Source organism: Poecilia reticulata, linkage group LG7 (genome assembly GCF_000633615.1).
Source record: "Poecilia reticulata strain Guanapo linkage group LG7, Guppy_female_1.0+MT, whole genome shotgun sequence".
Classification (NCBI taxonomy): domain Eukaryota; kingdom Metazoa; phylum Chordata; class Actinopteri; order Cyprinodontiformes; family Poeciliidae; genus Poecilia; species Poecilia reticulata.
In genome coordinates, this window is record NC_024337.1 from 18,193,827 (window position 1) to 18,204,586 (window position 10,760).

The following is a 10,760-nucleotide window of genomic DNA, read 5'->3' on the forward strand; positions in this document are numbered from 1 at the left end:
TTTAGCAGAAACGTTACCCTGTTTTGGTCATGTATCTTGTTGATAATGAGTGTGTTTTATTTTTAGAGCATCTGAAGCTCTAACTATATGCAGCGAAACATTAACATTACAAAAAGATTGTGAGGAATTTTATCATCACATTTTCCTAATTCTAGGTAAACCTAATAGTTACCTAATTCTGATTTCTAGAGTTTGATACATGATTATCCACATTTATACATCAATATTTACACATTATCTCACATTTAACAAACTTAATGTGTTTATTGGTTTGATGCATTTACTAAATAGGAAGAATCAATGTAAAATCTAAATATTTGAGCTGCTGATTATCAATTAGAACTGACTGGAAAACATTGCGAGACTCCCATGGATCTATAAAAATGCTTGTTTGTTCTTTCCAAGAAAAAACAAAACATTGCTTTACTAGTTTATTCCAGAGTAATAGTGGTTAAATTACACTTAAATTACCATAATGGGGACAAAGTGTTGCATTTAATTACACATAACATGTTTAAATAAGTTATCTTTTAATAGAAATAGAGCATGTAGAATAGGAATGTTGGCAAAGAATCACACCAAATTCAAATTTCCAGTTGTTTTGTTCAACAGCTAACATGCCATTTCTAACTGGTATTTATGAATTAAATGATTAGAAGATAAAAGAACAGCAGTAAAATATTTCAAGCCATTTTGTGAGTATTCATTAGTTGTTTGAGTAAGGAGAAGAGGACAAATGAACGCTAAGATTAGCATCTTTTATTAGCAATTAGCTCAGGTAGCCTGAACAGCTAACTTTGTTCCAATGTTCACTGTTGCTCTTTTCGAATTGTTTCTAAGCTTTCCTGCTTTGCTGTCTTTTCTGGATTCATTTGTGTTTCTTGGCATAAAAAGATTGGATATTTTAGTCTGCTGATATCCGATCAAATTGAATATTGGGTGGATTTATTACATTTTTTTTCGGTTTTAATTTCATTAAAGCACGTGCGCTTCCTTTCACGTTTCTTGTCCTCACCTTGTAACTTTGTCCTGGCTTTCAGGAATCCCAGCAGGTCTCCAGCTTGCTCAGTCAGCCAGCGGATGAAGTGTGTGTCATGTGTGGGCACGGGTCAACATTAATATGCAGTGCTGTAATCGTGAGCATAGTTGGAGGAAGTGATTCCACAGAGCCAAACGTCACTTATTTCCACTGCGTTCTGGCCTGACGAGGGAAACTGGCTCTTCCTGGTCGGCCGACTGCTTTGTCCCCGGCTCTGGCTTCCTGCCTTCTCGCTGCAGGCCGGGCTTCTCGCTGGGCCTCAGGTGATCGACAAGCAGATTATGGAAACAAACAAAGCATATTTGCTCACTCCACATGGAGACATGACTCCATTTTCCTGAGCACTTTGCTATGAATGCCAGACGTTCTTGCATGATTGTGCACTGAAAAAAAAAAGCAAAAAAAAAAAAGGCCATCTCGACATTCACTGCAGGCTTTGAGTTGAGGGTAAACATCCAGGCACTCTGGGCGCCTTATGGTACTGGCACAGTATAGAAGTGAAGCCAGTCAAAGGCTGAAAAACGGCGCTTTGTGGCAGCCATACTGGCTGTGCTGCATCCAGACAGACAGTATGGCTGCCGGAGAATTAGCAACCACAGAATAAGAGTGCAGCGCAGAGAGGGAAAACATCAAATCCCCTTGCAGTTATATTCAGTGTTTGAAATGTAAATGAGCAGTCAGTGCTTGGTCCTCTGTAGTAGACCCCCTGTTGTGCAGAAGGGGGAGAAAAAAAGCCAATTTCTTCAAGGATTTCTGGACTACATTTATGCTTGCCATATCAGCTCTTAAAGCGACGGCCACACAGATTTGGTAAACGTTTTGCACGCTGAGCGTATGTGAGCTCACCACAGAGAACATGGCATTTCAGGTTCCCCAGAATGCATTTCACCAGCGGCTACAGCTTYTGTAATCCACACATCAGAGAACAGCAACATACACAGTGCATTTTGTACAGATTTATACTTAATTTATTTTGTTTTTTCACGTTTTCTACAGTTACAATCCTCAGTTTGTCAGGACGGATAAAGCAGAAAGGAATCACGTTTGGGTTTGTAGTGACACAACMCACTCGCCTTTTCTTTTCGGAAACTTGAAGGCRACGTTACGGAGCTCCGCCGTCGMCGCCGGCGGTGGTGAGTGGGTTCGAGACCTCACTATAATTCAAGTCACAGAGACTCTCTGGTRCTGAGGAAGCAGCCAAGCTGAAGGTCTGAAAGAAACAGGCTTGTTTGTGACTCAGAAAATAGAGGGGCTGGCAGGGGGATCTTTCTTTTGCAGAGATTGTGATGCAGAGCTTCTGTAGTTGAAAGGATGAAATTCTGCAGCTCTTTGCTCAGATGTACTGCTTTATCTCCTCATGTACTTTTGCGAGCTGAGGATTGCGACAAATTTGAAGGTTGTGCTGCAGTTTGTTGTCGTATAGCGTAAAGAGSAACATTTCCACTGTGGTAATGAATTCATGATAGCGACATGTGAGGGGGAAATGTTGACTAAACTTTAGGATTTAATGGTGTTAGTGATGTTATTACAATTAAATCTATACAATATAAATGTGAAAAAAAGATTGAGGTAGTTCTTAAACAAATGGAAGATGAAGGAAATGTTATTAGTCCTGTATATTTATCAGATCTACTTTTCATTTTGACAAAAAATGTAAACTTTAGTTTCATCCAGATTCATCAGGTCTTCTGGAAAATGTGTTCAGATAAAACCCAATGTAAGAACAAAAACCCACGAGCTGAACTGTAACAGTCTTACTGAAGACTTGAGGACAGCAGAGACTATTGTTGTATTTAATAGGAAACTTAAGATTAATCCTTTTAGCTTGGCTTTTGGCTAAGATTTGGTAATTAGGATTAATTATTTATTATCAAGTCTTATGCGTAGTTAATCATTTGCTTCATTTCTTTTTTTTTTTTGTGTTATATTGCCGTGATTAATAAAATTTATTGCCGTTGTTTGAATTAAATGTATCTACTTGAATGCCGATGGAGAAAGAATTGTCAGATTATAATCTCTTTCCTCGTCTATCGATGCAGATGAGCCCAAAATTATTCACGCCCTTGGCAAGTTTAGGTTTGAAATTATTTTCTTTCTACCATAAAGTTATTCTCCAACAGAAAATGACAATTTAAGCATCCCTTAAAAGAGAGTAGAACAATAATTTTGGAATAATTTTTCAGTTTTTAATTACTTTTTCCATAAAAATGGCATGCTGAGGTTGGAAGGCCTCTTTATCATCACCCTAATCTTAACTTCCTCCACATTTCTTTTTTTATCAGATTCACGGTCAAACTAAAGGATTGTTTAAAACTTTAATCTGCTGTGTTTCTCCTCAAAATGGTAAAATAAATGGAGATAAATGTATAATTTAGTAGAAAAGTCTGAAACTTTAACAATCCAAAGAGCCATGCTTGCGAGCTACAAATATTATCTGAACTTTAAAAAAAATTTAAATTTTCAGATAAGTATCTACTACTTGTAAATTTGTTGTAATTTTTAAAGAACCACAATTTTCTGTCTGTTTTAGACTTTTAGATAAAGAAAAATTGAGGTGTTTAAAAAGTGGATTGATGTATTTACTAGGGGATGTTGTGTTTTTTTTATTTGAAAAAAAAGCACATAACCTCCAACCTCATGACAAAAAAAAAAGATCTACAGAAACTGCAGAATCTACTTGTGCTTTTACTGCTGTGCTGTTGTGGAAATCCAGTTGATTTATTCCATTAAAAAAAACTTGCATTTGTTTTGATATTTCTGTTTAAAAACATGAGTTGCTTCTTTATCATTTTTAGACAAATATTAAGAGCCGCAGCGGGAGGTTCAAAGAGCCACTTAAAGCTGCAGAGCCGCGTGTAACAAACTCCTTATCTACTGAGGCGGTTTCTAATCCTTCTACCTACAAATATTCAGCTTTCCTGTTTCTGCCCACCTCAGACTGCTGCTGTGTGCTGATTTCTACCTCCTTCTGCCTTTTGGTTCAGGCTCAAAGCTTCCCACCGCGTTCTCCTATCAAATCCCAAACAAACACGCCTTGATCTTCTCCAGCTAGGCAAATATCTGCTGCAAAATATTCCATGATTGTCAGGCTATAGCTTGTGCCATTAACCTGTAAAATCTGCTGAACCAGTCCAGTGTAATAACCGAGAGCAGTGGCAGCTTCACACCAGTCTGCACGTCTCTCCACACGTGGTTTGTTTGTGTAACATTTTTAGTGCCTGAGCATGTTAGCGGTTCAAGAGGGCAACGCAAACCGGTCCTGATATCAGATGGAAGCTGTTAAAAATGTGATCTGGTACAGATTGAAAACCCAGCAGCTCAGTCCTGACAAACAGAAGGAAGAAGCACGGCTGCTGTGTTATTTATACAGACCACTCCCCACTTCCTCTCAAGTCACCTTACAGCTGTGGAGAAGAGGATGCAAACACTTCCTAGCTAGCGAGCAGCCGGCCCGGGACGGCCAGGTTTTCGTCTCCCTCCCGTTTCCTCCCTGAGGTGGAACAGAGTCTTCGCTCTGCGGTTTCCAGCCACAATGCTGCGTTATCTCTGGCCACCACTCCCAGCTATACAGCTCCCACAGCATCGCACACACACGTAAAAAAAAACAAAAAAACATCTAACTTGGCTAATCATTTCAGTTAGCGGGGAAATTCTGGCAAACATGAAGTGCTGGAGAAAAAAAGGAAGCTGTAAAGTCGCTGCCAAAGACACCCCTGCGTAAAATCTTCTTAGGATTTTCTGCCGCTCTCAAGTCGTGCCTCTCCCTTTTTATAAATCCTGTTCAAAGCCAAGGAGCTAATGCGAGATCTCCACAGAGTTTTAGAAACACTTGGTTGTAACAAATCAGGGAAAATCCCAAGAAATAAAACCACACAAAGACATGCAGGAGAGCAATAAGCCGAGAACTGGCAAATATGTCACCGTAAGCCACTTCATGCGCTTTCCCCTCTGCCAGCGCAACAGACCAAGCAGCTGTGGAATCGACTTGCTGCTGATCCGTGTCCCAGCAGGTCAAAGGGCAACTGTCAGGTATTTTTGTTGGGAATTTACTGCTGAACGCAGTGAGGGAGCCTCTCACACCGGATGGCTCTATTAATACACGGTGCAGCGCCCTGACGCGCTGTCACCATCGCTCTGACTCAYCCATCTGTTCATTCATCCATCCATCCTGCAACTGTTGAATAATTATGCAGCAGGAATTTACAAACAGCAACTGATTGATTATTTATTAGGGATTTCCTCCAATTTTAACCAAATTCTGTTGGAAAAAACATAAATCATATTTTTTCTCACTGTCTGACATTGATTCTACTSTTCCTGTTGGAGCTACGATTTTAATTAGGATCCCATAAATCTGTTCTATTTGCTAAATGCCAGATTGATGATGGAGATACTTTTTTTTTTTTTAAAGAATTAAAATTTTGAAAGGCACGCATGTTTCATTAGTACAGGGGTGTCAAACTCTTTTTAGTTTTGGACCAAATCAAGATCATGCATGCTCTTAAAGAGCTGGCTGTGCCAGAATGTATCAATAAAACCTGTTCACAAACTGTTAAAATATCAATAAATTCTTAAAATTAAATATTATTTAACATATTTTCAGTCCCTCCAGGATTTCACGATTCTTCATGTGAGTTTTTGCAATAAAAATCAAAGTACTAATCTGAAAATATTTACGATAATGTGCGCTTATKTATTGATTTGCTCATTGATTTGATTGATAACATAATATTTAAGCATAATATTTAAGTCTAGAATRTAGAGGGCCACATAAAATGCTATGGTGGGTCGGATTTGGCCCACGGGCCTCAAGTTTGACACGTGCATTAGTATTTAATCAAATTGCTTTTTAATTTGCATGACGTTTTGGGTATCCCATCTTATAGATTAAAGCAGTAATATGTAACTTTTATTTTTTTAAAAAGTTTTTTTTTACATATTTATTAAAACTGCGACCTTGTTGTGACAGTGTAATATGACACAGATAATCTGTGAAAAAATCAATCTCCTACATCTCACCACTCACAACCAAAACCAACCAATCAGAGCCAGGAGGCGGGTCTTAGTGCTGTCAATCAACCTTCAATGTGTTAATGGTGGATAAACATGCTACCGTTACAGGAAAACCATTTATACACCATTATCAGTGGCTATGCTAACCAGGAAGACACTGTAGTGTAGCAGAAGGGGACAAGAGGATGAGGAGGCACACACGAGGATGATTGACAACACCAAGACCCACCTCTTGGTTCTGATTGGTTCCTTCTAGTTAGCAACCAATCTGAGTTTGATTTTTWAAAATATTTTTACAGATTATCCATCTCATACTATATTGTCACAACAGTTTCAACAAATGTGTGAAACATATATTATTTTAAAGTTACATGCTGCAGCTTTAACTAGTGTTGGAGTGAAATATCCTTTTTCCAACCGTCTCAAAAGCTTGGTGAGTGGTTTGGGTTCATCTTGTTGACTACATTTATCCAAATCTTAGCGRCGTCTGTGTGTATCTTGAGCTGTCCAGGCCTTGAAGCTCACTGTGARTCATGAAAAGCTTTGCAGGTTATCATTTCTGATTTATGTCTTTTCAAACGTGATATGTCAACTCACCTCGTTGTGCCCGSTGCAACCGGGCGAACAAACTTGATGTCCAAGTGTTACTGATACGGACTGAAAGTGGCACCAGKGCTGCTCTTYACAGCTCACCGTGACTTAAAGCTRTCAGAGCCATTTTGAAAAATGTGACTGTCAAAGTGTGAATGTGGCTCTGTGCTTGCCAGCACCGTGTGAAAAGTGGAGCGCTTCCTGGTTATCTCCAGGTGATTCCGTCTCTCTGCCTCCTGTCGCTTATGTGTCGTCCCTCTCCACAGGGTCGTCAAAGAGGAGATTTCCGACGACAACGCCAAGCTGCCGTGCTTCAACGGGCGGGTGGTGTCCTGGGTAAGTGAGACGGGCGGTGCTGCCTCGCTCTCCCTTTCTGCCTCGGCTGCATGTGAAACGCAGATCATTCAGTTGTAGAAATGTTGCACCTCCTTAGAGACTCTTAAAAATTTGGCCTCGCCACTCAGCCGAAGCGTAGAGGTGTAAGTGGCGCCATTAGATATTAACACCCTCCTCTTCTGCATTGAATACTGTTACTCTAATCTTATCAGTCAATGCGCTGTTGACTTAAGTAACCCTGTAGCGTTTGTGGCGCTGGACCATAAACATAAACTAAAGCTCCCCTGAACAAGAAAAAGGTTTGTTTTATCGGGGAGAGGAGGATTTGCATCTTCATCTTTGTTTTGCCCCACAGGACACAATATTTCAGTTAAAGCTTTTAACATTGATCTAAAATTAAAGTATACGATGTATAATTTAGTTTGACAGGTCACTTATCCAATCAGTTTCATGGATCTTTTGTGTTGCTGCTCCGTTTTATTTTATTTGGTTACTTTCCTTTATTGATCTCTGCGGGGAAAGTCATTATTCTGCTAGCCTGCCTCCATGCGAGGTCAGAGGTCAAAATTAACCACACTGTGTTGGCTGTGCACTTGTTAGAGACTGCCATACTCAATAAGAGTTAATTAGCATAGACGGTCACTGACAGCAGGACCTAAGGTATTGACAAACGCCTGAATCTGTGCAGCTTTACGACACAGCTCATTAATGTACTTGTCTTTATTTATGACGGGGGACAATGCTAAAATTAAAACAAAGTAATTGCTKCTCCGCACATCGGCTCTCTGGCCAGTGGCTAATATGCAGATCGGTCCCTGATTGGTCATCAAATGCTATGAAGTTAAATCAAGATCAAACAACTACCTGCTTAAAACGACATACAAATAAAAATAAGTGTTTAAAAAATACCCATAGGCGTTGAGATTCTATGGTAACTTTAACACATTTAGCACTAAAAAAACACACCRGATATGTGTTTTTTCTGAAATAACTGTAGTAATGATCGCTAYAGTTARCTTRTTGTTTTGTTTTTGAATCTTTATGTTCTAAATTTAAAATCTCCTCCTGGATATTTTTCGCTTATTTTAATTGTACGCAGTTCTTTAAATGTATTTGCCCACTTATCCATAACAACCGGAACTTTCTACATCTAGCAAGTTATTTTCGCCCCTCAGATTAATTTCACTTCCTGCTACTGAGGGGGTGAAATTACCGCAATAACCCGATATTGGCTGGAAAGCGCAACAACTCCCATTTCAGAAACTGCTGGAATTTTTCAGATTGCGCAAAGTGTGGTGGAATTACGGTACTGCTAATTTGGCTGGATCGTCGGCGCTACGTTTAAGAATAATAAAGAGTTAATAGGGTTAATAATTACACATTAGGAAGATGTGGACTAAACGGCCATTAAMTCTGGTAGTTTGTAGTTTCTTATTGAGCGTAAAATAAAACAGTATTACAAGATGATACTTATTAATTAGCTGACTTATTTGCSTAATTAGCTAGTTAGCATGCAGTGAGCTTCTTTACAAATATTTTTCCCAACTATAATTTTAAAACAGTGATATCTTCAAAAAGTAATTTGTGGCGCTTCTTTAGTTTCCACACCGTTTCTGGTAAGTGAGAGAAAAGTGGTGGAGCCTTTTTTCTGCCGCTGACCGGCGGTACGTAGCAACAGCTCGGGGAGGGGCGGCGCCTCGTTACTTTGTGAAAAAAATCGAGATGGTTTTGCAGTAATTAAAAATACTTTACACTTTAAGAGCCCAAATGAAGGCTCATTCTGGTAACATGTCATTTTAATGTTTTTCAAAACGTTTCCCATTGTAAAGAGAAATATTTCTGAGATTGTTATTATCTATCTTTTAAAAAATTGCTTAAAGGTTTCAGCATTTATTATTATTATTATTATTATTATTATTATTATTATTATTATTATTATTATTATTATTATTGGGTAACTAGTGTGTGAAGTGTCTTCAATAGTTCACTCAAAGTTAACAGATATTGATAACTCTTAGTTATAATTTCTCACTTCTCCTTTATGTCATATAAATTATACTTAAAGCAGAACTTCTGCTGCTAAACCATAAATATTTTTCTTAATACAGTTTCTTGTCTTCTGCGTATTATTTGGTTGGTTTTATCAGATACACTACACTTATGTACTGTATTTTCTCTTTTTCTGAGCTGTAGTGTAGTCATTTTTGTTGCTTGTATTGTCCCATTTTTGGAGACAGTTCTTTAAAACTTTACACAGAGGAACTGCAGAACAGCGTCTRTAAAGTATTTTGCGGGGTTTTGCTTGCAAATACAGAATTTACTTGTACTGCAACCAGAGACGTACTAATTTGACTGAAATGTGAATATCTAATTTGACTGAAGCAAACCGTACCATTACATTAGGATCCAAATCGTGTACACCCTAAACTAATTTGSAAACAGTGGAGCAAAATAWTTAACAATTACAGCCAGATTGTCATCAAATGTAGTAAAAAAAGATAATTTATGACTACAWAGTTGATCTTTCTTAGGACATAGTTGTAGTTTTAATCTGAATCRATGTCAGTTGCAGTTCAGTTTTAGTTCTGCAAGTAAGAAATGTTTTGCTGAGCCCTCGTATAGCAGGCTGTTTGTCCCTCAGACGTTTGCTCTAGGTGCTGCTTGTGACCTTGTTTCACTGTGATTTAAAAAGGAGGAAAATCACTGRATGCATGAAGGTATTTGCAGCATGAAATAGGAGAARGTCTCTGATTTGTCTGAAGGTATGCAAGTTTTCCAAATCTGCTTAACATCTCGAGATGCTTCTCAAACTTTAGAGAGTTTAAAAGAGAAAATTGAGTTTTTTTATTGTTATATGAAACATGACTTTTCAAGCTGATGCTGATGCAGACTCTAAAGCTAGAAAGAAGTTTTGTTAAAGCAGATCRTACTAAATTGTTAACAACTAAGTACAAAGCTGTTTTATCACCATACATCTGGAAACCTGCACTGGCGTTTGATTTAGCAAATTAGGAGTTTGTTACCTAAAATGAAGAGAACCAAGAAGTGAACTTTAATTTTCCAAAATAAAAACAAGGAGCTCTTAAACAKGCTTTCCATTTAGCCCACATTTCTTTATTAAAATAGTTTTTTCTTATTAGTCTGAGTTAAATGTTGTAGTCCCCACAACATTTAAATGTGTTTTTTTTTTTTAAATGAGTATTTGGTGAATCGATCTGTTCCATTAAGAACCCGTGATAAATTGCATAAGATTTCTTGTGACCCATTTCATCAGTGATCAAATGTGATTCTCATGTGAATCTGACTAAAAAATGTTTTTATGTTTGTCAGATTTTCAGTTCATCACAGAAAATCATTGGAAGTACATTTTTATTCATCCACCTGAYTTAAAGAAATGTCTAATTTCACATGTTGTAAAAAAGTTGTACTGCATTCAAACAGAGCAAAGTATATTATTGCTATTTTGGTTGTGTTCTCGGGGAAAAGTTGCAGATGAAATCTGCAATTACTAAGACCAAACAGAACACGGCAGGAAGTGATAATGTTGCAGATTCTTTGAAAATKTTACTTCTTAAAAGTGGATGAAGACTTCTTCACTGCTTTTGTGGGAATGTACTTTCACCAAAATGACTCCTTGCATTAAAATAATGACAATCTTTTCTGTCACAGAGCAAAGGGACACAAAGGGAATAACCTTAAGTCTGTTAGATGTGATATTTGATAAACCTTGCTTTTGTTTTGTTTCTTTTTGTCTGTTTTTTGAAAAAAAAAAATGCACACA

The 10,760-nt window shown here is 37.9% G+C and overlaps 1 protein-coding gene across 1 annotated transcript in view; it reads left to right on the forward strand.

Moving 5' to 3' along the window:
- The window catches only part of LOC103467690 (segment polarity protein dishevelled homolog DVL-1), a 34,223-nt gene that overhangs the window by 1,820 nt on the left and 21,643 nt on the right, over nt 1-10,760 (forward strand). The window contains exon 2 of the mRNA XM_017305651.1: nt 6,910-6,979. Within this exon, the coding sequence (XP_017161140.1) occupies nt 6,910-6,979 (70 nt within the window). The remainder of the gene's footprint in view (nt 1-6,909; nt 6,980-10,760) is intronic.